The 27,262-nt window shown below is 44.7% G+C and overlaps 1 protein-coding gene across 2 annotated transcripts in view; it reads left to right on the top strand.

Moving 5' to 3' along the window:
* The window catches only part of ADAMTS18 (ADAM metallopeptidase with thrombospondin type 1 motif 18), a 139,915-nt gene that overhangs the window by 82,688 nt on the left and 29,965 nt on the right, over nucleotides 1-27,262 (top strand). For both annotated transcript variants that reach the window (XM_058706252.1, XM_058706251.1), the window contains 6 exons: nucleotides 1,028-1,123; nucleotides 5,585-5,733; nucleotides 12,465-12,637; nucleotides 17,174-17,304; nucleotides 18,144-18,267; nucleotides 18,976-19,220. In XM_058706252.1, coding sequence (XP_058562235.1) covers nucleotides 1,028-1,123; nucleotides 5,585-5,733; nucleotides 12,465-12,637; nucleotides 17,174-17,304; nucleotides 18,144-18,267; nucleotides 18,976-19,220 — 918 coding nt within the window. The remainder of the gene's footprint in view (nucleotides 1-1,027; nucleotides 1,124-5,584; nucleotides 5,734-12,464; nucleotides 12,638-17,173; nucleotides 17,305-18,143; nucleotides 18,268-18,975; nucleotides 19,221-27,262) is intronic.

The following is a 27,262-nucleotide window of genomic DNA, read 5'->3' as shown; positions in this document are numbered from 1 at the left end:
TTTATTTTCTTACGTTTCTGGAGGTGGACACACGGGGTAAGTGCCGCTGGGCTAAAATCAAGTGTCGGCAGGCTTGTGGCCCTCCTGCAAGCTCTGGAAGAGAAGCCATTTTCTTGCCTTCTCCAGCTTCTACAGGCCTCCTTCATTCCTTGGCTCAGCGGCCCCATCCTCCGCCTTCCAAGCAGCAACCTCCACCTTGGCCCTCCTCACGCTGTCCTCCCTCTGACTCTCTTCTATCCTCCCCTGCCCTCTTCAAGGGTCCCTGTGGTTGTCTTGGGCCCATCTGGAAAATCGAAGATAGTCTCCCCACCTCAAGGTCAACTGCAACCCTGATTGCATCTGCACCTTTAATTCCCCTTTGCTACGTAAATGCACAAAGTCACAAGCACCAGTGGTAGGGATGTGGTCATTTTTGGGGGATGGTGTTCTGCCTGCCACAGTCTAGCATGAGAGTTAAGCTATTTGATGCTCTCGTGTGAAAATTGCTGAAATGCTTGAAAATTACTATAAAGACAAGGACGGTGGTGATGATCATTTACGTCATTTACCCTTGAGAACAACCCTCCAGAGGAAAGAGGTGCTTCGATCACCATCTCCACAGTCTAGAAAACCACACTTCAGACCCTTCCGTAACATGTCCCTAGGGCCGGGAACCTCGAATTCGGGGGCGAGGATCTGAATCTGATGTGCTTGATTCCAGTTTGGGCTTCTTTTGTTTCACTCATGGTGGTGGTAGTTGTTATTACAAACCAGGTCTCTTGGTTTCAATCCAAATGGTCCCTAAATGAACTGTCGTTACCTCCCCGTCATTACCAAACACCCATGTCGGCAGTGCGGAAACTTCCTGCTTGTACATTTGCTACAGCGTATTTACCGGTTACCTGGCCGCTCCCGACGTCACTTGCCTCCGCTTCCTGGACAATGTCCCATTCCAGCTGCCTCAAAATATGATGTTGTATACAAAAGACTTTGGATGTTTGCATTTTTATTGTATTAACACCCTTACCAGCTTCTTCTTTTCTTTCAGGACATTTGCAAGTCCCTTTGGTGCCACCGAGTGGGTCACAGGTGTGAGACCAAGTTCATGCCCGCGGCAGAAGGGACCGTTTGTGGCTTGAGTATGGTAAACTGCATACTTGTTAGTTTCTAGTTCTGGAAACATGATAACATGTAGAAATAAACCATTGTACAAATTATCTGTACTGTAACTTCAGAATAGAATACCTTGACTGCTGCATACATTTTCTGACTGCTCTTTAAATTAATCAGCATTATTTAAGCAGTTATTATAAAAACTCAGTGCTAATATAACCCAGTTGGCTCAGGTGTTTAGGGTGATTTTTTTTTCTTTTTGCCTTTGGTTTCCATTTTTAGATGAAATATTTCTATTTCAGCGAGCTGGTGGATTTTATTGTATACTGTTTGTGTTAAACTTGATTCAGTATAGAAGAGCTTCAAGGAGCAGATGTCCTGTTTAGTAGCAAAGGAGGGACTCTACCCTGATACAAGGCCCCTACTGCTCACCTCCCAGGACCTATCGTTGGGCTTCTGACATGCTCACTGGAGTCCCATCACTTAGTGGGATTCCTAGCAAAGGATAAGCTGCATCTCCGTCTAGGGTGTACCAGAAATCCTTGAGCCAGCAAATACCGTCAATCTAAAGAATCGTCTCCAATATGGGAGATTATGGGAGATTTCTGTGTTTTGAATGAAGAACATTCATATATTAGTTCCTGGGTTTTTTCCTCCTTCCCCGCTAATGTCTGGAGGAGAGGTGCACTTGACGTAGCAGGAAATGGTCCAGATTTGGGGCATTCCTTTGAAAGATTGCAACCAAGAAGCTATGAAAGAGGAGAGCATGGAGATATTCCAGGTTCTTTGGTCTCTGCTTTTGGGTCTGTCAAGGCAGCACGAGCCTGTGTAGAAGACTCGGTCATTTAAAGTGAACTCATTCGTGCAATAATTTATTGACTACTAGATATCAGAGACAGGAGGCTCTGGGGTTACAAAGATGAACACAATTCAGTTTTATCTCTTCAAGAACTCAGTCTAGTGGGGGGACCTACCTGTGCAGAAGCCAATAACTCTGACCGTCTTTTGAAACATACCTTCTTTAAGCACCTACTTACTGTCGATGCTCAGAATTAGGTGTGCACTTAGAAAGAAGTACAGTGAGTGGGTACACCATGACGGATGCTGGGATTTGAATGGAAGTTCCTCAGTTGGATGGAAGAGACATTCAGTGAGAGATTGACCATGAAGGTAGAGATACAGGACCTGAAAATTAATGAATGTTCAGAGAATGCTTTCTGATATTAAGTCACTCAGCATCTTTTAGAAGATTTGCATTTTTTTTAACTCTTTGAGTTTAAAGGAAATGAATCTTTAAAACATGGAGGCATTACATGCCACTTTTCACCCAAGGTACCCATCTTAGAAAATTCCAATAAGGGTTCTCACTGAAAATATGCATGGAGTTGTTTTAGGTGTGGTAAGGGAAAGCAGTGAATTCATTAATTGAACGTGTAAGTAGTGCTGAAGTCATTCTTATTTTTTAAAGCATCAAAATTTAGGACTTGCACCTCAAGGATTAGTGGGTATATTTTGATTATGAAGGCGACAGCATTAAACATAAGAGGGATGTGCAAGAAAAAAATGGATGTAAGAAATGAGGAAAGTAAGTGTCAAATGGCATGGGTTTCACATTAAAAAAAATTTTTTTTAATGTTTATTTTGAGAGTGAGAGAGACAGAGCATGAGCGGGGGAGGGGCAGAGAGAGAGAGAGAGAGAGAGAGGGAGCCAGGATCCGAAGCAGGCAGCAAGCTCTGAGCTGTTAGCACAGAGCCTGACCCGGGGCTTGAACTCACATACTGTAAGATCGTGACCTGAGCTGAAGTCGGACGCTCAACCGACTGAGCCACCCAAGCACTCCTAAGGTTTTTATTACATAAATACACCAGGGATCTAGTTCCATGGGGCTGAAAATGCCCCGGGTTAGATTTTAGTTACTGTAACCTGAGACAGTTCAAGCCAGAAGTTCCAAAACAGATGTCCTAGTGCCACTCCCCACCCCCATCATTATTTTAGAAGACCAGACTGCAGTTCTCAATAGTGGGGGAACGCCCTCGACTCTGAGGGTCCCCAGCGCAGAAAGCATTTAGATGAGCTCCATCCATCATCACACCGGTATGGTTACCATTGCATCTACGTACGTGGTACTCTTCCTCCCCTGGAGGATGAAACTGACTCTTTGCGAGACTGTAAACTCCATGAGGCCAGGGCTCTTATAAGCATAAGCATGTCTTACGCTTTATCTCGAGTGTCCTACGGAGTAGCAACTATTCCATGTTGTGTTCACGTGTTCCTTTATAACTGGAACGTGACCCAATCCTTCTCCCTCCCTATCTCGTCCCTGGTCATTCGGTGACTTTTGTACCATGAATCTTCTGTAAACGTGTGAGGATATGAAAAGCCACATACTTTTATCTACTCATGTGGAGAAGGAAAGAAAGGCCCGTGCTTGGTATCTGTCAGGAAAGGTGTCTGCCCATATCTGGCCATTCAATTTGAAATTAGGAGAAGTGCATATCAGTATATGTATATAGATGGATAGCTAAATTACGTGTGTAGAATTTTATAAGCGTATGTGGATTATGCATGTGTGTGTCTGTATATATATACATATATATATATATATATGTGTGTGTGTATATAATGAGCAACCTCTGCATGACTTAGCAAAACTGCACACTTTCCTAAAAGCCTCTGCAGTTAGATCCAAAGAGGGTGTGTCGGTGTGCATTGCATTTATATGTTTATTCCTGATTTCTATACCGAATGAACAAGCCGAAGGAAACAATCCGTTAGCAATTGTTTGCTAACAATACTAAGACACATACTCGGACAATACTAAGACAATACTCGGAAAAATAGTGAAGTAAAGTTAAATTAATTGAAGGTTTGGAATGGATCTTAAAACACATTTCTTAGAAAAAGAAACCAGGGTTAAGATACATCGGTGGACCGTTTGCCTCTGAGGTGCAAAGGATCCGTATCCTGTTGAGGAGCTTTGGTTACTGAGTTTAAGTGGAGTCTCTGTCTCCGTGGTGCTGCGTTAGTATTTCCTTGCTACGTTTCTCTCATCCAGAAATAGTTATTAACTCCGTAGCACCTTGGGAGGATTATGTTAGACCCTGCATGGGAAGTCCTTCTCTCCCCGTTCCTGTACCATTTCCGGCACCTAGAAGCAACTTCATAAACTGGAACTGCTTCTCTTGTTGTTGGCTTTTGTTTTTTTGTCTCAGCCACTGGGCTCAGCCTGGGAGAGTCCCGGCCCCGGGGGATTCCTGGGAGGGTAGATTCTGATTCCTGCTTACAGTAGACAAAATCCTGTACTAACCAACTGCTTTCCCCCTGAAAGTTCTCAACAGTGTTCTGTGATTTCATGCAGACTGTGAAATTAATCCGGGGGAAAGACAAATTAAAAACACAAGAATTAATCCGCACCCGGCAAGAATCGAAGGAAGGAAGCAGTATCTTCACCCAGGCACAGTGCACTAGCAACTCAATAAACAGCCGAGAAGCCACATGTATCCCAGGGGAAAAGCAAGGACTTGGAAAGTCAAACAGCTCTCCCATAATTCTGCGACTCAACCCTCACTGTTCGGCAGAAGCTGGCACGGTCCAAACCTCAACCCGCTGGATCTCATTCCAGAGGCTTTCAGGAAAGTGTGCAGTTACACTAAGTCATGCAGAACTTGCTCATAATAAAAGCACCACAGGCATAAAACCACTACGAGAGGCTCAAGCAGTCCCCAAGGACAGAGATGACCGGCAAAGCCTGGAATGTATCACAAAGGAAAATAGAAGGAAAGGTTAGCACAGAAAACAGCTCTCTCGCCCTGGCTTGACCAGAGCGTTGGCAAATGAAAGACCCAGAGCTAATTCATAAAAGACACTCAAGAGAGTTCAACGTCATCGGTTCAGGGTCTGGAGTAGGAGCCTTTCATACAGCCGTAAGGTCAAAGGGTGTTACCTAAAAGCACAATGTGTGTGGACGGAGAGCTAGTCTGTTTCATAAGACGTGCTCTGTAGGGATGGCTGGGGATAAACAAAAATGTCTGTTTTTATGGTGAGTAATCAGAATGATAAATTCTGTGTTAGGACCTAAAAAACTGGTTCTCCTTGAGTGAATGATCCACATTGTTCTTTAAGCAGCCTTGTGTCTAAAGGTGGGGGGTGGGGGGGAGGCACCCTTGTCACTGCGCCTGCGCGTTCTCCCTTGGCCCTTGGGTGGAATCTAAGCTGAACACGTCACCTCGACAGCTCACAAAGCATGTACTACTCGGCCGGCTGGTGACAGACCCTTCTTCGCTAGATGTCAGCCTTTCAAAACGCATGCAGTAAATGCAGAGTGACCGGGTGTTCGTGAAGTGCGGCCAGCAAAGAAACGCTCTCGAGGTGTCCTGCGTTCTCCCTTTGGCCCCCATACTTGTTTTTCCTGTTCACGAACAGGTGTCTACACCTCCTTGCCCTTTCCCAGGCGGACTCTGACAAGAAACGTGTCACACGTTCTTTTCACAGTGGTGTCGGCAAGGCCAGTGCGTCAAGTTTGGGGATCACGGGCCCCGGCCCGTCCACGGCCAGTGGTCCGCCTGGTCGAAGTGGTCCGAGTGTTCCCGAACTTGTGGTGGCGGAGTCAAGTATCAAGAGAGACAGTGCAATAACCCCAAGTAAGGCTGCAACAGAAAATCAGTATTTGTAAGGCAAGAATGTACTGTTTTTGTTTTGTTCTGCTTACATACTGTTTGAAAGTGTTTTCTTCCCTCTGGTTAATAGCAATCAACTAGGATTTTACTGTTTGCATCGAAAGGGGTGAAGCAGTCAGGAGCTTAACAGCAACCAAGGAGTTACTCTGTGTGTGAATACGACGCCGACCAGAGACCCAGCTCAATAGTCTGAGCTACTTTCTGAATCTAAATGAGAGCCACACGGTCACACGATCAAATGCCTGTGATGTAGACCAGAGAAGCTAGGCCAGCGGAATGTGTGTGTGTGTGTCTCAAACTGATGAACTGGGGAAAATATGCTGATTTTTGCCTTGCAGGAATGTACATCAACACGTGTTGACAGATCTGCCTGACTTTTCAAGAGAAACCAGAAGTCCAAAAAAAAAAAAAAAAAGAAAATGTGTGCGAAATTTCCCGATTGTTAAGATATTGACAACAAATTCAGTTTTCTTAAAACAGAGCACCAGGAGGACTAATCACAAGGGCTACGGACTGAGATTGGTCCCTGGCCACCTGCAGGCACCCTCGCTGGGATTCTGAACCGCCGTCTGTATTCTTTGAAAACGAAGGCGGTTTTATGTTCGTTTTATCTGCTCTAATTCCCACGTGAAATGCGTGTGGGATGTACATTTCCTGATTGGCACAGTGATGTAGAGAGAGCCTGGGTTTGAGAGCGAGAGCTCAGACTGCAAATCCTGGGTCTGCCGTTTATTAACTGCGTGACTTTGGGGAGTTCACTTGAACTCTGAACCTGGGCTTACGTATAAATTGGAGATAACACTGCCTACCTCTGAAGTTTTGGGGGTGTGGGGATTAGAACTGGGTCTGTAGAATGCCTGACATACTGGGGAACATGCAGTGGGCATCCAGCACAAGGATCCGGGCTCTGTGTGGCTTTTACCCCTTCATCCTAAACTCATCAGGAGCACAGGGTAGCAGAGGGTGAGTCCTCAAAAGCAAGGGGGAGGGGGTGGAGAGAGGCGTTACCGGTGAAATTGGATTTTGGAGAATGTGGTAGAGAGAGAAGAATGGGATGGGTCCTTGGAAAACGGATTTCGTTTTCCAGCACTGTTTGAGTGGTGGTGTAGCTTGAAGGTCAAGAACCCAGGCTCCTAATCCCAGGACCCTGGGTTCGCCTCCTGACCCTGCGTCTTTCCAGCCGTGTGGCCGTAGACAGCGTACTGTCCCTGCTCTAGATTCCTCCTTGGTCAAAATGGGAAAGCGAAAGGGAGCAAAAGGGAAGTCTTTTTTTTTTTTAATTTTTTTTCAATGTTTTTTATTTATTTTTGGGACAGAGAGACACAGAGCATGAACAGGGGAGGGGCAGAGAGAGAGGGAGACACAGAATTGGAAACAGGCTCCAGGCTCCGAGCTGTCAGCACAGAGCCCGACGCGGGGCTCGAACTCACAGACGCGAGATCGTGACCTGGCTGAAGTCGGCCACTTAACCGACTGCGCCACCCAGGCGCCCCTAAAAGGGAAGTCTTAAAGAGACCTGGTATCTCATCCGAGTTAGCAGTCTGCGCTGGATCAAGAGGCCACTTTGTTCCAAGAGAAAAGAAAGGGTCGGAAGACACCTTGACCATGGTTTGCTGGGTAGCAATTTGGGATAGCAGGCAGATGCAGGATTTTTCAACTTCGGCACTCTTGACGCTTGAGGCTGGAAAATCTCTGTTACGGGGTTTGTCCAGCACACGGCAGGATGTTGGGCAGCGGCCCGGCCTCTACCCACCAGATGTCAGTAGGATGACTGCCGCTCCCCAACAACCCTGTGTCTCCAGGCACTAGAGGGGGCCAATGTCCTGTGGGGGCAAAGCCATCCCCATTTGAAACTCGCTGGCTTATCCGAGACCTGGTAACTAGGTGTGACGGTAGACAGGCTTGTGATGCATTTACAGCTTACACCAGATTATTAAAACCACCCTCCTCGTGCTTTGAACGTAGCCCATATCTTGGATAGAATTCCTAAAATCATTCTATTGCTTTTCATTTTTTCAGCCTATTTCATGGATCTGGTTTTCATACATCACAACACTTTACAATCTCGGTATTTTCCCAAGAAAGAAATAGATTACCTAATTTAATAGCTCTGCTGGTAAAGTGCACGAATAACACCCCTGAGGTTTAAATTAAAACCTCTCTCATATCTGTGGGATTGAGAACTCTCATTATAATAGCGCATTGTTCATGGAAATATCATAGTGTAATTTTGGAAATGCCTAATAAAAGAATCCCTAATGTAGTTCCATTTGGTGGTGTTTTATCATTTTAAACCAGATGAAGGCTCCTCAGGATACTGTTTACTTTAATTATGCGTCACAAAACAAGTACCTGAGCAGCTGTCCCAAGGCAATTGAATTAGTTGTTCTCTGTTGTTATTTCACTTCGTTGTAGTAAAGCTGGGGTGGGGTGGGGGTTCCCCTCCATTTCGAATTACTGATTTCTCCTTTGCTTTAGTTTATTGTACGTTTGGTCTGTTCCCATCACTCAGCCTAAGCAATTTCATTTTCTCCTGTGAGGAGCGCGGGGAGCTTTTATTTCACTTAATGATCGTTTTCCCAGAACATACTTTGTTTCATAAAAATGAATTATTCCTGGCCAGTTCACAGCTTTATCCAACTTGTCTGCTTCCAAAGTGTTTAGAGGTTATCTGGTTCTGGAATGACTGGTACCACACACATATGGCCCTTCTTCTTCTTCTTTTTCCTATGCCAGGCGTGGTAGGGGGGACATTTTTAGCTGGTAGAAGTTCTGTTGCCTCCCAGGTCCTACAATGCCTCAGGAACCTTCTCCAAACATTTCTCCAGGCCTTTGCTCCCCACCCAACAAGAACAGAGACTTGAGTTGTGACCTGCTGTCTAATCCAGTCACTTGACAAATGAGGAACCAGGGCAGATGGGGGGCACAAGTGCTGCCATCTTTCCCCGGGTCACCAAGCTGGTAGTGATAGAGTCAGAACAAGAGCCCCCGGTTTTAACCCTCGGACATTGTTTCTGGTTCTCTGACTCTTCAATTATTATACTCGGAAAGAGCCGAGTGGAATTTCTATGAAGTCTGTTCAAGCAAATAGCAAAAATTAGAGTAGTGAAAACTAAACATGCCGAGGTATTATAGAACCTTCCTAAATTGCAAGTCTATTTGATGACAAATGATACGCCACCAGAGAGTCATGGTTCTAGAATAATAATTGAATCAAACCTCTGGCCCATTTTCCAACCGGTGATTTCCAGGCTCAGGTGATTCTTAGAATCACCAACTGTGCTTTAAAAAAATACTGATTTCTGGATTTTCCCTATCGTATATTCTTTTTTTTTTTTTTGATGTTTTTATTTATTTTTGAGAGAGAGTGCACACGTGGGAGTGGGGGAGGGGCAGAGAGGGAGGAGGACAGAAGATCTGACACAGGCTCTGTGATGACAATAGTGAGCCTGATGTGGAGCTCAGACTCAGGAACTGTGAGATCACAACCTGAGCTGAAGTCAGAAACTCAACCAACTGAGCCACCCAGGTGCCCCCTGCCCCATCCTATATTCTTACTGAGTAAGTCTGGAGGGACCCAGGAGTGAGTCAGTCTGTCTGGCTCTCTTTATTAACAGAGCTCCCCTCCTGATCCCACTGATCACCCAGCCAATATTACAAACATTTGTAGCCAGGACATGATATATTATGCAGAAGTAAATATGAGTATATTTTATAATGGTCTAACGTAAGGACAAAATCATGTTCCCAGACGTTTGCTTTCTGACCGTTTATGTTTTTGTTTTTAATCTCAGTACACCAAGGGATGTCATGGTGGAATTTTCTGTTAATTTATCCCAACGCTCCTGTTTACAGCTGCAGAAAAATGTACCTCTATTTGAGGATGTGCTAGAAAAGTGCAGATTCTTACCAGTCGTTAAAAGCAGAAAGCATTTGAAAATAGTTAGGATTCTTTTGTGCTAACTCTGCCCTAGACTCAGTCCTGTATTCTTTTTTTGTTGTCGTTTGAAGATGCTATCTCATTTATTTTGTGAGCTTTGTGTTCTTTATCGCTTTATTTTATTTTATTCATGATAAATATACTTTTTAATCCCTATCCCCCATTTCACACATCCTCCCACCTCCCTCCCCCTCAGTAACTATCAGTTTGTTCTCTAGAGTTGAGTCGGATTCTTGGTTTGCTTTCTCTCTCTTTGCCCCCCATGGTTGTTTTGTTTCTTAAATTCCACATATAAAGTGAGATCATAGGGTATTTGTTTTTCTCTGACTCATTTCGCTTAGCATAGTACTCTCGAGCTCCATCCATGGCATTGCATGTGGCAAGATTTCATTCTTCTTTATGGCTGAGAGGTACTCTATTGTGTGTGTGTGTGTGTGTGTGTGTATGTATATATATATATATATATATATATATATATATATATATATATATATATATATATATATATATATATATATATACCACCTCATTTTTATCCATTCATCTACCGATGCCTACTTGGGCTGCTTCCATATTTGTCAGCCCTAAATTCTTTACAAACAGTATCTCCGTTAATCATCACAACTGCCCCCCAGTGACAGGTTACAAGGTGAAACAGAATTGCCTAAAGATGAGCGAGGAAGAGGCAGAGGATATTTAAATCCAGATCTGCCTCATTATAAAAGGCCAGCCTCCTAAGCATTGTGCATGACTGTTTTCCTCTTCCATGCCGGCCTCTGTTATTGCCTCGCTCAGTTAAATGCAGGTGGAGTGGAAGGTAGGGGGCTCAGCTGCGTTCCCTCTCTTGCTGGCTGTGTGATCTTCACTCGGCAAGTTTTATGAACCTCCTCAGCCATTTTTCGCTTCATCTACAAAAAGAGGAGGTGCTATAGAAGTTTCAAGATCTTTTCTGTGTTAGGGTTTCTCAGTTGCAGTAGTAATACCTGTGGTCCTTTCACGGCCTTGAAACTGAGTAGTCTAAATGAAGGTTGTTTGTAAACATCTCAGAATGTCTTTTCATTTCTAATTGAAAAAAAAAGTTTTTTTTAATGTTTTTTCTTTTTTTGGGAGACAGAGTGCCTGTGGGGGGGTGGGGAGGGGCAGAGAGGGAGGGAGACCGAGAATCCGAAGCGGGCTCCAGGCTCCAAGCTGTGGGCACAGAGCCCGACGGGGGGCTCGAACTCACGGATTACGAGATCATGCCCTGAGCCGAAGTCGGACGCTCAACCGACCGAGCCACCCTAGGCGCCCCAGAAATCTTAGAAAGTCTTAAACTAAGAAAGTTTTAAATATGCCTTATGAAGGTGACCGTGAATAGAAAGGCTATCATATGGCACTTTAAGGGCTTTTTTTTTAAGCGCTTTTTAGATAATGATTTAAGAAGTCTTCGGGGACTTGATCCAGCACGGTGACTGCTGAATGTTGAAGTAGCCGCCCCAGAATGTTCCGAAATAGCGAAGCATTCTCACTCTGGCGGTGTGACACTTCCCGTTCCTGTTGAATCCATCTTAGCATGCACTTACATGAAGATTGGATAAAATATGCTGAAGCAAATCCAGGAGTGTTTTACAGCATTCTTGTGCTTCCTAAAGAGACAAGGAATTTTAGTCACATAAGTTTATTCACCCGGAGCCTTCTTTCATATTAAATGTTTGTGTTGAGCTTTTGTGTGAGATGATCCGTAGCTGGGTTTTAGCCTTTGGAGCAAACTGCAAAAAGATAGGAAGGAGAAGGAGCGATTGTTTTGTGCCTGGAAGGAGCTGGTTAAGACGTTATTGGGAATTTTCAGTTTGGTTTATGCTCCTTTTTTTTTTAGATTGCCTTCTGGTTTTTGCAGTCTGCCTACCGAGATCTTAAAGAGCCTGCCATTAGATCATAATTATTTATGTTCTAATGGGATTCCCTTCTCTGGAAATCCATTTCCCATTGTGCTTGGCAGGAGAGGAGGAGGCCACCTACGAAGTTAAAAAGTGATTATGCAGATGAAAACAAGGGAATTTTTGTTCACAGTTTAGGATCAACTGGAATAAAACATAGACAAGTCGGACAATAAATAATCAGAATACGAGCTCAATGACTGACAAAGCTGGATTGGAGATCGTGGCGAATGGGACTTTCTGTTCTTTCTCTTCCGTGTCCCAACCTCCTACGTGGCAGCAGGTGGAGAGCACACTCTAGAAAGCTGAGTGTGTTCAGAAATGGGAGGCGAGCTGGAGAGTAGGTCAGGTCCACGTCGGAAGAGTCTTGATACCCATGTGGGGTGCGTGTGTCCGTGAGTGTGGCACACGGACACATATGCACATTCATAAGAACGTGTTGGGTGCATTTACGAGTGTCCCTAACGCCGGCGATATGATCAGTGTCGAGAAGATGCCTTCATCAACTCTTTAAGGAAATTGCCAGAATGTAAAACTTGGATCAGAGATGGCAAATAAGTTTTATCTAATCTGGAGCTCGTTGCTGAGCAGTGGGTGCCTACCCAAGGCCTATACTTAGGAAAGAAAGAAAAGAAAGGGAAATCCTTGATTGATGGGTCATGCCCACCATGGGTACAAGAAGGGACACGGTGTGTTGTATACAACGTTATTTCCGTTCTTTTGATGGAGTGTATGCACTGCATAGCTTGTGACAGTGTTCGTCTTGCTTGTCCCTCCTTTATTATTGCTTGTGACTCATACTGAGCTCTAGTACTAAAGTTCTTTAATTTTATTTTTAGGCCTCAGTATGGTGGCAAGTTCTGTCCAGGTTCTAGCCGTATATATCAGCTGTGCAATATTAACCCTTGCAGTGAAAATAGCTTGGATTTCCGAGCCCAGCAATGTGCAGAATATAACAGCAAACCTTTCCGTGGATGGTTCTACCAGTGGAAACCCTACACAAAAGTGGAAGGTAATTCGGTCTCTACAGACCTCCAACCACGATGTCTCTCTGTGGACAGTAATGTGAATGAACACACAGGAGAAATTGCTGCCTGTACAAAAGAGTGTCAGTGTTGACATCATCCCCCAGACCCGTCCTGGCCCAGCTTTCCATTCACGTCCATGAGTTTTGTTTATTTTTCCCTACTTTTTTCTTCACAAGACACCCCTTGTCCCCCACATCTGCAGCCAAAGGGTTCGTGTATTTGGAATGTACTTATGTTTCTAAACTTACCTTTGGCATGTCAGCAATGAAGTCTCCCGGGGATGTTAATTGAAATTGGTCTGAATTGTCCAGACCAAAAACTCGTGAAATCATATATGCCCCATAGAGACACCATATTCAGCAACTGACATGTCAGACGATTGCACGCTTGGGAAGGCCTACTTGCAGGGTATAAACACACATGCACACACACACATACACACACACACACACACACACACACAGCCATGAATTTAAAAGTGTCTCTCTTCTGGGTTCTCAGTACTTATTACTTAAAGTTATGGCTTGTATTTTACTTTTTTATATTAAATTGTTTTTATTTTACCTAAGTATCAAAACATTTATTTTAGTCCCACAAATCTAATGCCTTACATACAAATTTAACGTCTTGCCTCCGCAGACTAAGCTGTCACCCTTCTGGTTATTTGCTTTCTCTTACTTCCATTCACTTGCTTTATCAAAACCCAGCCGTCCTCCCTTGAGAAAGGATAACTGTGAACCCCCCAGTGCACACGTGCAGAATGGGGACACACTGAATTTAGTGACAGTTCGTGGGAACTAAACTCGAGGGATGTAGCTGAGCAAAAGCTCGAGATGAACCTGTGTTACCGGTTACAGTAGAGAAGGGAGCAGAGTCAGAGACAACACACAACACGTAGCAAATCAAAGGAGAGGGTAGTGGCACTTTTCTCAGCATCAGTTCAACCATTGCAGGAGCGCTGACATGGTCCTGGGTCATGACTGTCTGTCCAAAAGCCCAGGGGGAGATGGACGTGAAAATTCTGAAATCTGTGCCTTGGGAGGAAGCAACGAGCAATCTGTACACGTTTTTTTTAAAAATAGAAACTCAGCATTTATGGCGGTGTCCAGGGTTTTAAACTGCACTAAGAGATATGTACAACCTTTATTAATGAGTTTTAAACCGTTTTTGAAAGTTACACTCACTGGTACACCTCTTTCGTGTTTTCTGGAATAAACGTGTGCCTGCAAAGTTAGCTTGTTTAAGGGCCGTTTCATTTTCTCTTGGCCTTCAGTGATAAGGCTGGGAATACATTCGTTTGACAAAGAATTCTCCAGTGGAATAATTTGGAAGCTTGCCAAGGGCAAGGAAAAAGTAACTAGTTACCTACAAAAATTCAGAGATAATAACTAGAAGGGGATTTAGATTTATTTGAAATCGCTTCAGAGGACAGACTTAATTCAAGGGCTAAGAACTTCCTAGACGTAGTACCTCCCCCGGGAGGCCTCTGTGGCCAGCCTACCCAGAATATCCTTCCTTCTTGTCATCCTCTGAATCCTTAACCTGCTGGATTCTACATAGCTCTTACTTGTGCATGAGCTTATATTATATAATCACTTTTTCATTATCTTTCTCCCCACGAGAATTTACATTCCGTGGGATGAAGCCTTGGTCCATTTTGAGCATGCTTGTATCTCCAGCATCTGAGAATAGCCCTTGCCACATGCTTGTCACTTCCAGAATGAATGAGTGAAGACATAAATCCCAACTGTCCGTAATGGATGTATCTCCCCTTCATGAGTCGTAGGCTCTCCTTCACTGGAGGCCTCCTACCAGGGACTGAGTTATTATCTAGAAGGGGCTCTGCACACAGGTTCCCGGGGACAGTTGGGTAGAATACAGTAAGGTGCTCTCCAATCCAGCCTTTGAAGATTGATTTTCTCTTGGTTGTATACTCCCGTGGTTCCCTGTTTCTCACGTGTGGCTCTTTCCTCCAGACTCACTTGTCCTTCCTTTCACTTGCCCTTCTGTTCTTTGCTTTGTCTTCTTGGGTATTCCTTGGTCGTTTCCACAATGCGCCTTTCGTTCAAATTCAGTGTTTATGGAACGTGTTTTGTTATCACCCTTTAAATAGGGTCTGTGTCGAGTACATGAGGAGAAAGTTAACCGGCTAATTATTTTTTTACATTTATTTATTTTGAGAGAGAGAGAATCCCAAGCAGGCTCCACACTGAAAGCATGGAGCCTGATGTGGGGCTTGAACTCACGAACTGTGAGATCATGACCTGAGTTGAAATCAAGAGTCGGGACCTTAACTGACTGAGCCACCCAGGTGCCCCAAGCAAGTAAATCTAACCTATAAAATAATTTTTAAATTTCTTTTATGTTTTTATTTTATTTTTGAGAGAGAGACAGAGTGCGAACAGGGGAGGGGCAGAGAGAGAGGGAAACACAGAATCCGAACACATGGGTGTACATGCATGAATGCACGTGTACGTGGCTTTTAAAAACCTGAATCCCATTTACAGTTCATGTAAAACTGCTTTAACACACAATGTAACTTTTATTGACTCTAAAGTGCCTGGGAAGTTTCTGGTATCACAGGCAAGAAGAAAAAAATTTGCTGTGTTTCTACAGAGCTTGCTATCAGAAAGGAATTACGCCAGTTTCCCAAATACAGGCTCTGAGCTGTCAGCACAGAGCCTGATGTGGGGCTCTAACTCACATACCGTGAGATCATGCCCTGAGCCGAAGTTGGACACTTAACCAACTGAGCCACCCAGACACCCCACCTGTAAAATATTTTTTGGTTTCAAAGCTTTTCACTCATTTAATCACAGCCTTACTAAGTAAGGAGCCTGCCATTTTATTCACTCACTCACAGATGTTTACTGAGCATTTATGGCACAGGAGCCATTCTGCTAGATGCGGGGGCACAACGTTGACTTAAGCAGGGACCCAGCCTGGGGTCTCTGCTTCTTCTCCTTCTAATGTGTACTAAGAATCAGGAAAGACCGACCCTGATTTAAAGGTCTTGTGACAATTCAGCAGTTTGGGAAGAACAAGGGAAGATTCTAAATAAATGCAGGCAGTCTTTGTCTTCCAGTAGTGAGACTTTTTTCCTGCTTTGTTTCCAGTAGTCTAGTTCACAGACTTGCCCAGGAGCTTGTGCGGGGAAAACCAGAACTTTCTAGAGCTTGTCAATTCCTAGGCATGATGGAGAAAAGAAAGGGTATAGATATGTCTTCCACAATCTCATGTACAAAAATTAGGAGGTATTTAATAAGGCTATTAAAAGAAATTTCTAGGGGCATCTGGGTGGCTCATTTAAGCATCCAACTCTGGTTTTGCCTCTCGTCATGATCTCACGCTCCCTGAGATTGAGCCCCTCATTGGGCTCTGCGCTGACAGAATGGAACCTGCTTGGGATTCTCTCTCCCCCTGTCGCTCTGCCCCTCCCCCGCTAGCGTGTGCTCGCATGCTCTCCCTCTGTCTGTCTGTCTGTCTGTCTGTCTCTCTCTCAAAATACATTTAAAAAAACCTTAAAATTAAAAAAGAAACTTCTAGGTAAAGGAGAGACTTTTAGCCCACCCACACATCTGCATACTTGGATCACATTAATCTAACTTCTTTTGCATCGAAGTTTGGACTTTGTTCCTGAGAGGTTCTGTGATGCACAGCTATTTGAAAACTGTTTACACGTTTGTTGTGCAGCTGTCGTCAGGGCTTTCGTGTGCTGTCGCCCACGCAGTCTCCTGTGAGAAATGTCATCTGGCCGTGCTGGCCAAGAAGAACGATTTGCATTTGGGAAATTGGCATAATTCCTTTCCGATAGCAAGAGCTCTGTAGAAACACAGTAAATTTTTTTTTCTTCTTGCCTGTGATACCAGAAACTTCCCAGGCACTTTGGAGTCAATAAAAATTACATTTTTTGGCCTTTAGGTTCAGTTTGTTTCCTCCTCATTTTTATGACATGGTTATTCTCTGTATGTTTTATAAACATGAACCATATGTCTTTTTTGTTGTTGTTGTTCCCCAAAGTGCCTAAGCTTTTTTCTCAATAAATATCTAAAGTAATCCATGTCTTAAGTCAAGGTCAGCAAACAATGGCTTGAGGGACAAATCTGACCTGTTTTCGTTTTTTTAAATAAAGTTTTACTGGAACACAGAAACACTCCTCCATTTTTATATCGTCCATAGTGGACCCTAAGTCCTGGAAAGCCTGAGATATTTGCTAACCGACGAGGGTAGCTGTACAACCCACCCGTCACGTGTATTGTGGCTCTTACCAAGGATTAGAAAAATAAAATGGTTGTGTGTGAAAACAGTTTTACATGAATTGTAAATGGGATTCAGGTTTTTAAAAGCCACGTAGACGTGCATTCGTGCGTGCACACCCATACCCACATACAAAATCGTAACATTGACCATTTCAGTCACGGTCGCTTTCTAAATAAATGTGATGTACCCTTTTTGGTCATCATGTCATTTTCCAGTGATTTCCTCCTGATCACGTCCTGTCCTGCTGTCTTTGCTTCTAGAGGCAGATCGATGTAAACTGTACTGCAAGGCTGAGAACTTTGAATTTTTTTTCGCAATGTCTGGCAAGGTGAAAGACGGAACTCCTTGTTCCCGAAACAAACACGACGTTTGTATTGATGGGATCTGTGAAGTAAGCGAACATTTCTACTTTGGGACGTGTGGTCACGCTTGTGTTTCCTCATACCAAACGGGTACCGTGAGAAGTGATACAAGAGATTCTGTGTCTGGAGAAAAGGCGGCGTGGGGACAAGCACTCTGTTGGCAAATCGGAACTGAGGACTGTCTCCAATGTCCCCACTTACTCTCTGCGAGACCCCGTCAGACATTCTTAGTTCCTTCCTCTTCACTCCGTCCCCACGTGTATGCAATGGAGATGATGACATACCTTGCTACACCCAGTAGTCGCAACAATTAAATAAGAATATAGATAATAGTAAACTTGCCCAGCATGTTTGCTAAGTATGTTTTTTGTTATGTGGTTAGAGCCCCACAGATGTGTTATGAAACAGTACTCGTATTTACGGCCAGTTAGTCTGCCTTTTAATTCCATCGTGAGCCTCTGTGTGTGTGTGTGTGTGTGTGTGTGTGTGTGTGTGTGTGTGTGTGTTCTTTGGGGGGATTGAGTGGGGAGGGGTGGGGGTCATGCAGGTGGCCCAGCATTGTTATGTTTCAGCAGCAGAGCTCACTTGCCAGTGACTTTTTCTTCCAGTTTTCCAAATGAAGAGACTCAGCAAGCTTTAGATGAGTTCTAGAACTTCCCTAGTCCTACCTCTGGTCAAGGCAGAGGAAGGATCGGAACCCCCGGTCAAACTTGAGACTCTGCTTTTAACCCTAAAACTGTACTCGCTTTCTGATTTTCTTAAGAGAAAAAAACAGGGACCCGTGTACATACGTCTTGGTTATTCTTACCCACGGGCTTTTCTGATCCTTGATTTTCACACTTTATCTATTTATTTATTTTTGTCACAGCCAGTGGGATGCGACCATCAACTGGGCTCTAACGCAGTTTTGGACGCGTGTGGTGTTTGCAAAGGGGATAATTCAACTTGCAAGTTTTATAAAGGCCTGTACCTCAACCAGCACAAGGCAAATGGTAAGAGACGCCTGCTGTTTCGTGGCCGTGGCTTTGCCGCTGAGCACGTTTGAGTCAAGCTGGGTATGGTCGAGCCATGCACCAGCTCGCCTGACATACAGAGGACGATGTCTCAGACACGTTGCAAGGACAGCAGAGGATGGGTGGTTTCTCGGGGCGAGGGGTTCGGCCAACATGTCCGACTCAGAGGCGTGTCACACAGATGCCTTTCTACCTGGCAGTCCGTCCCACGTTCTCCCCGCCTTTGTTACACAAAGGACTCCTTTTGAAGCTTCCGATTCAGGATGTGACCCCTGAGCCGCACTCACAACGTTACATGAATACCCAAAGCACTTCTCCAAATGAATCTTGAGTAAAATGAAACGCAGAGTGCTCTGTCCCGAACATCACTACCTTCTCCCAGGTAGATGGAAAATAGAAAGCGTTCTTGGATTTTGTGGCCTTGGTTGTTCTGGAAAGGAGAAGAGCGTCCCTGCTGTCCACACACAGGTGCTTGGGGAAGGAACATACACTTGCTCTCTGGTGTTCCTTCCCCTGAGAAAGTGACATCACTGATGGTTTGCACTTCGTAGAGCGGGAACGAATGTGCGCTCGTGGTGCCCCCGCCCCGCTCTAGAAGAGTGGACATCACCACATCTCTGAGCATCTTGGCCCCGTTGCTGCAGTGTGCAACATGGAAAACAGCAATGTTCTGTTCTTCCCGTTTAGAATATTATCCTGTAGTCACCGTGCCAGCGGGGGCCCGAAGCATCGAGGTCCAGGAGCTACAGCCCTCCGCTGGTTACCTGGCAGTCAGAAGCCTCGGTCAGAAGTATTACCTCACGGGGGGCTGGAGCATCGACTGGCCTGGGGAGTTCACCTTCGCTGGGACCGTGTTTGAGTACCAGCGGGCCTTCAACCACCCGGAACGTCTGTATGCGCCAGGACCTACCAACGAGACGCTGGTCTTTGAAGTAAGCACCTTCTGTTTGTTCACTTCTCGGTGCCTCTTGCTGTGTTGGTAGTGATGGCCCCGCTCTGAGCTAGCTCGAGGAACGCCCCTTCTCGTGCAGATCTGTTTCCTCGTGAGCCAACTCGCCAAGTGCCAAGAGGAACAGACGGCAGCTCGTATTTTGGCAAAGAGGGTGGGAATCTGATGGGTCTCCAAGACAGGGTGCCGGTTTTCACATTGAGGTGCCAGCTTCTCAGCCCTGCACTTGACTGCCTGAACGTTAGGGAGTAGAGGAGGAATGCCCTTGAGATAATCCCATGTTGTCTGTATCTGCTGTTCGGATAAGCCTCTTGCCCCTATTCACCGCATAGGTCCACTGGCCTAGGAGGTGGAATGATCTAGTGGAAAGAACACTTGCCTGAATGCCAAGAAAGTTTTTTTATAGCTAGTTTTGCGGTGTGTTTATTTTTGAGAGAGAGGGAGAGTTCAGGGGAGGGGCAGAGAGAGAGAGGGAGACGCTGAATCCAAAGCAGACTTCACGCTCCGAGCTGTCAGCACAGAGCCTGACGCGGGGCTGGAACTCACAAACCGTAAGATCATGACCTAAGCGGAAGTCAGACACTTCACCGACTGAGCCAACCCGGCGCCCCTGCCAAGAAGGTTTTAATACCAGCAAACCACCTTACTTTGGTAGGCTGTTATTTCCTTAGAGGTAAGAGAAAAACAGTGGACGGATAAAAATCAGCCAGTGTATCTACTTGTGATTTCTTATAAAGATGATAAGAAATCTCTTCGAGAGATTTGGGGGCGCCTGGGTGGCTCAGTCACTTAAGCTTCTGACTCTTGATTTCAGCTCACATCATGATCTCATGGTTCTATGGGTTCAAGGCCTGTGTCCCACTCTGCAATAACAGCACAGAACCTGCTTGGGATTCTCTCTCTCTCTCTCTCTCTCTCTCTCTCTCTCTGCCTCTTTCCATCTCTCTCTCTCTCTGCCTCTTTCCATCTCTCTCTCTCTCTCTCTCTCTCAAAAAGAAAGAAATAAACATTAAAAATAGAGATTTGGACATATCTCAAGAGCAGGGAACTTACCGCCCCAGTAGATGCTTGAGTTTGCACCGTGGTTCTAGATGGTGACCATGATTGTTAATTCACTAAAATTCCTATTATCTTGTCACTTGAAATACTAGGTCCTTTCACCTCTGTCTGTGTGGTGGGAGGTCCCTCAGAGATCTCGCATCACCTGCTCGGAGAAAAGCTGTAGTTAGGAAAGCGTCTTCCAACCCTCTCAGCTCTTGGATTTCAGACACGAGAGCACGAAGTCTACATCACATTGGACCAAAGTTGGGGTGGTTGGGAGCTCAGCAGTGGATCCAGTCCCCGAAATGACCCTTTCATTAACCCTACCGCATAAGAATGGAATTCTGATTCAAGATTTTTGGGTATTGTTGCAAACCTTTTGTTTGTTCATTTGGATTCGATGTTCTGTGTTCTGTTTCTTTTCCATCAAGCATCTGAGCGGGAAACCTCTTTTCCGTCTCTTCAGGAAAGTTCTCTTTTCTTTAGACACGTATGTTTAGCTTGCAAGGTAGGAGTTTTAGAGCAACGATGCTTCATTAGTGTTGCCAAGAGGCCTTTGATCCATCTCTGAGCAAACGTACGCAAACCAAGTTCTGTGGCCACAAAACAACCCGAGTCCGGAAGCGGGCGGGATGCTTCTCACGGCCCCTGCCAAGGGCGATCGGAATAAAGTGCACACATCATTCCGGGTGAGAACTAGGTTTTTTACTGCCTCGTGACAGGTACCCGTTTGTTGTCATCGTTTCTCTCTCCGGTTTTGTTTGTGAACGCAAAGCTTTTCTAGTAGGTTGGCACGATCCCGCCTGCAACTCAAGGTTTGCCATTACACAGAGATTATTTGCAGAAAGACCACAACAAAGAATAAGGCCAGAAATGATGGGAAGAGCAAAGCAGAATGACAGAGATCCTTCTTTCTTTCATCTCTGGAACCTGAAATACCCCCCTGGCGCTGTCTGCGTTGATCGAATTAACCAGATAATTGACACATTGTCACTGAACATGAGACCAGCCTGGAGCTGCTATTTGCGTTTACGCTTTGTCTTCAGTTAAACCTGATTCCTTCTCTCCTCCATCCATATTTTGTAGCCCTGCCTAAAACTAAATCTTCGGGGGGTATCCAGCAGGTCCTAAATGTCCCCTGATGGGTAGGAGTTAGCTTTGAGAAATGGAAGAAGGGCCTTAATTGGTGATGGTGTTCTGCAAATTTGGTCCCTCGTCGTTCTCTTTGCACACACAGACACGTCCTTGAAAATAGGTCAAAATGTAAGGAGAACTATTGGCGAGATCTAAACAAAATTAGAAAAACATAAAGTCTTCCCCAGGTTCAACTGGACATGTAGAGTACTTTTTAAATAATTTCCTACTACAATATAAATAGAACAAGAGCTGTGATAATATCTCTGTTAAGACAAGGTTGCGATTTTGCCACAATGCGTTAAGATCACATTTGCTTAGCTGTTGTAGAGTCTTGCTTTATGGACTCATTCTATTTAGAGGTTGAATGAAAGCTTAAATTAACATCTTAGGAATGCGACCTGTCTGGAGACCATGGAGCGGGAAATTCGTATGATTAATTGGATGTGCCTTGCTTGTATTTTAAAGGAGTTAGGGTTTCATTCAAGAGTTGCAACTATGTTAGGAGCTAAAAAAAAAAAAAGTCTAGTCACCTAGTATTATGTCTGTTTTATCTTTTCAAAGAATTGGGGTTAATGATTTCAATATTTAAAGTTTACTTTAAATTATAAATTTAATTATATTTAAATATATAATTTTAATATGTCCTCGGGAGGACATCATCAAATTTCTGCGCAGTTTTTATCCCATGCTCCTACCTTTCCAAGATCAGGAGAACACAGTGATTTTTGAAATTTAAATCACAATAAGCAATAACATACATTTTCCAAAATGACACCATGTATCAGTATCCAAGTAATCCACGGCTATAGTCTTTAAAGGAAGTTAAGTAAAGTTCACGTGCCTTTCCATACAACTATGGATTGAACCAAAATGAATACTTTGGGAGCCAAAAATGTGTTCATTCCAATATAAAAATGTTGAATGTGTTTTAGCAATCCTATGGGATGCTGGAATCAAAGGGTGGGAACTTCCAAAATGAGAAATGCTGTTCCATCCATCTTAGCAAGTCTAAGTCTGTGAAAGAAAGCACTTTCTCTCCCGGCCTTTTAAAATTCCTAAACGTTCACTAAGTTTTTATTGATGGCGATGGCACTGGGGGGATAATGTTTCTCTCCTTCATGTGTATTCATCCGCTCCTCCCAATATCTTAGCTCGTTCCTGTCTTTGACCACCGTGTTGGTATTGTTCTGGATAACTACTTTCAAAGCACTTTTCCTCTGTTCATTTCCATGTCTGTTCTTTTCCATGTCTGATGAGGAGAAAATTAAGCAAACATTCATTGGTTGCCCATTCTGTGCTTAGTCCTGTATGAGGCACTGGAGATACAAAAATGGCAAAGACATAAATTACGTGGCTAAAACATATAGTCTGTACAGCGTGTGTGTAAAACGCACAGTCTGTCAAGAGTGAGTTTTGTATGTGGTCGCCATTCTTGTTCGAAGCAGCATGGTTTAGAACAGGGAACATCTAAATAGTTGGCTCCCCCTTGCCTGTGTCACTTGGCGTGAGTCACTTCAACTGTTGTGGGTCCTAATGATTTCCCCAGGCTCTTTTCCCCTGTGTCCTGTGGCACTTTCCCGAAGGGCTCTTATAGCAGCTCAGACCTCAGGGTAGCAGAAAAATGACTTGCCTACTTTTTGTAGCCTCCCACACCGGCACAATACCTGGGACATGGTCGCTGCTCAAAAAACTGTCTCTTGAATAAATGACATCCGGTGATAAAATGTATTCATTCGTGTACAAAGAACCTGCTTTCGAAGCTGAGAAGTCCTGCACGGAGGTGACAAATGAAACGAGAAATGCGTTGGGTCACTATGTTGTACTCCTGAAATTAATGACCCACAGCCTGGGTCAGCTATATACGCAAATCGTCGTCATCGTAGTAATAACAGCAATACAAGTGAAAGGAGAGCTTCTCTGAGCAAAGTCCGGAGTGGCAGGCTGTGAGGCCAGACTTCTCCTCCCCCATTTCAGCCCTCCTGCCCCAAACCACGGCCTGTAATCCAGAGTTCTCTGAAGAGGTCTAAACTTCTGCAGTAGACATTTTAAAAACCACTAGGTCTCATCATCTCTTAGGACCAGCCTTAAAACCGTACGGCTGAAAGTTAAGTACAGTGAATAGCATTTAAAGTATTGAAATTGGATCTCCTAAATTGCATTTGAGGGATCAATATGCTTTTTTAAATGCTTGCCTCTCCCGGAGGAATGATTCGCACCTAAGACGTTGCTGCCCGGTTCGCAGCAGATTGAGCTTCACTTGGGAGGGGAGCGACTTGCCTGCCCTTCCAGGGGGGTGGATTTGCCAGATCTTTCCACCCATTTCTGGGCCTTGCCTAGAGCAAGGCAAGGGTAAGGCAGTCCTGGAAATAATTGACTGCTGTCAGTTAACCTCAAGAACTAAGCGCACAGCCTGACACCAAATAAAAGTGTCTTCTGCGTCTGGTTATTTTTACATGTCAAAACCTTCTAGAATGTCTTCATAGGGAAGCTCACTTTAAACTAAATGGAAAACAGACCTTCCCTTCTATCACTGAGTCACCCGATTTTAAAATGCGGTCTCTGTTACTAGCCTTCGCTCTCCTTGGAACCTGGAGTCTACATGTTTCAACATTGGCAACAGGTGGATGTCAATTTAACCAGTGCCGGCCCCATTGATTTCCTCGGTGGCCAGGGGAAATTCCTAAGGGTAATCAAGGATTTATAGGATTGTCTTCGGTCTTAAATTTTTAAGGCATTATTTAAGCCCATCAATCAAGTTTTTATTTTGAAGCGCATGCATACATATCCATGTAAATGACTTGAAGAAAAGGAGCTAACTTTCATGAGCCTGTATTATGTTTCTGCACAGCCCAGGGAAAAACGACTCATACACACATGCACACACCCCAGCACAGAAAGAAATCAATATTGATTTGGCAATCAGACGCTTTCTGAGATCACTACAGAGATGGTTATTATAAACTAGATAATTTCCACATATTTCTGTTAGTCAGCTTTTTCCCCACAACGTAAGTCTGGCATAAAGTCCAAAGAATTTCTCATTGAACTAGTGTGCTCGTTAGTCATTTGAAGGATTGAAAAGTCAGTTTATTTTTTAAGTCTTGAGGATACTATGTATGGACCTCACTGCATTATGTTGATTTGATTGGCTTTGAGAACACGAGGAAAGCTAAATATGTGTTACTTCTGTACCCCGCACAGCTAGATTTTGTGTGTGTGTGTGTGTGTGTGTGTGTGTGTGTGTGTGGTGTAAGGAATTACATTTTGAACTGGCAGAAATGTGAAAGCTGAACATCAGAGTTGAAATTTACACAGCCTTTGTTGAAAAATAGTCATTTAATCTGAAGTACACAGACCCATGTCACGCTTCTTGAGTAAAGCTGAAAACTTCATGTTTTTCCATGTTGAGATTGAGATATAGGTAATTTAAGGTCACTGACTTTGTTCTTTTTTTTTTTTTTTTATTTTTAATGTTTATTTACTTTTGAGAGAGAGAGAAAGAGCGCGTGCGCGCACGAGTGGGGGAGGGGCAGGGAGAGAGGGAGACACAGAATCCGAAGCAGGCTCCAGGCTCCGAGCTGTCAGCACACGTGGGGCTCGAACTCACAGACCGTGGGATCATGACCGGTGCCCAAGTCGGACGCTTAGCCAACTGAACCACCCAGGTGCCCCACACTGACTTTGTTCTTTGTTTAAGCAACTGTGCAAAAGGCCGGTTCAGCATCCAGTTTTAAGAGGCCTTGGCAAATGAGAATTAAAAACAAGGGTGCCTGGGTGCCTCAGTCGGTTAAGCCTCCGACTCTTGATCTCAGCGCAAGTCATGATCTCAGGGTCGTGAGTTCAAGTCCCACGGTGGGCTTTGCACTGGGTGTGAAGTCTACTTAAAAAAAAGTTAAACACAGAAAGTTATTTTTTCATGAGATGTCCCCTTACAGACGACACATTCTTTAGAAATGACTGAAGGTGAGATTTTTTTTGCTCCCTCCTCCTGTCCTTCCCCTCTCCCCCTTCCTCCTCTACTTCCTTCTTGCTTTTCTACTTCCTGTCTCCCTCCTTGTCTCTTTCTCCAGCTCCCTGTGTCTCTGTCTCTCTCCCCTCCCCCCTCCCCCCAGCAACCACCAAGTCCTATTCTCTATCAAGCTGCCATGCGGTCAGAGGGAAGGTGCGGAAATTCATCAGGAGTGTTTCATTATAAAGTAACTTCCTCTCGGTCTGATAAACAGCGACTCGGGATGACGTGGTCACACGGGTTGCTACTTGAAGACTGAAAGATGATCACCTTTGTTTTTACAGCATTCATTCCTTTTGTAAAAGGCCTTAAAAGCTCTCTTTTATGTTGAGGACTTCTTCCATGTGAAGTGGCACGAGGGGGCGTTTAACTCTTGGGAAGCCCGTTGCATTTAATAGCGTAAGCGGGGGAGAGTCTGGCCGCTGACCACAGCAGCAGCCTTTGGAATGACAGGAAGTGAGAAACAGGTTAACCCCAGGCCAGTTTCAAGGCAGAAAAAGACATCCAAAGAAAATTACTATAATCAACAACTTCCTCCACGCTTTGGCAAGAGGAGATGACAGGGTGGCGGGGACCAGGTGGGCGAGCACATTGATCAGTGACACGATGGCCTGTGAGCCCCACCGGCAGACTCTTCCCTTTGCATCCAGCTCCTTTCTTGTGACCCTGCCATCTGAATTCTCCCCACGGGAACGGGGCCAGCCTGAGTAAAGATGTGCCTCCAGATAAAACCAGGGTCGGGGAGAGGAGATTAGCCAAGTAGCACGGACTGAGTGAAGACACAAAACACAAAAGAGGCAAAGGCGGAATGGAGAATTAATTCGGAACAGATGATACGGACCTCAGACTCCAGAGGACGATTCAGAGGTCCTTTTGTGATGCCACATCATTTGTCTAGATGTTTGCCGTTTGCCATTTGAAGTGTGGACCTCCCGTTAATTCATGGCAAATACTTGTGTGACAGGTTGGAGAACACTATTTCTTTCTCTTCATTAAACTCCGAGGAATGCTGGCAGGTTGAATTAGAAGTGTAGTCGAGGTTCCGAGGGTCCGCCCACACCTTTGAAGCTGCCTCATAGATGCTTTTCTCAGTCCCCATCAGGGTCTGTGCCTTACTGCCTCTTGTCGGAGGCAAGTCACATCATAGCAGTGACCATACCTGGTTGTGTTCTTCCAGCTTCGAAGCAAACGGGAAGACAAAGACAGCGAACGGGCTGAGTTGGGACGTCCCAAGTTCTTCCAGCAATCACAGGACCTTGCGAACACATCAGTCCACACCACACAAGCTGTCCCTTCTCTGAGCCGTCACTCCACGTATAACGTGTGGTGCGAGTCGTGGCTTCTCAGCAAGGGCCAGTCTACACAGCATGTTGTATTTCAGTTGCTAAAACAGCAGGTTCAGTGAGACATCTAAATAAACACAGGGGAAAGTGGATTGAAGAGATTAAGAATCGCATATGCTTAAACCAGACATTGGCGCACTCAAGAAATCCAAGTTCCGGGTTCGAACCCCAAGCGCAACGTAAATGCTGTGGCATCCTGTCGAATCCCAGTGATAAGTATTACCCACAGCTCCTACAGTTTTTAGAATTTTATTATCATTTTTTAATGTCTGTTTATTTTTGAGAGAGAGAGAGAGACAGTGCATGAGCCAGGGAGGGACAGAGAGGAAGACGCAGAATCCGAAGCAGGCTTCAGGCTCCGAGCTGTCAGCATAGAGCCCGACGTGGGGCTCGAACTCAAGAACTGTGAGTTGATGACCTGAGCTGCAGTCGAACACTTACCTCACTGAGCCACCCAGACGCCCCAGATTTTAGAATTCATAGTAAGGTCCTAGA

Source organism: Neofelis nebulosa, chromosome 17, assembly GCF_028018385.1.
Source record: "Neofelis nebulosa isolate mNeoNeb1 chromosome 17, mNeoNeb1.pri, whole genome shotgun sequence".
Classification (NCBI taxonomy): domain Eukaryota; kingdom Metazoa; phylum Chordata; class Mammalia; order Carnivora; family Felidae; genus Neofelis; species Neofelis nebulosa.
The sequence above is the reverse complement of the archived record's forward strand: the minus strand, read 5'-3'. Positions and strand labels throughout refer to the sequence as shown.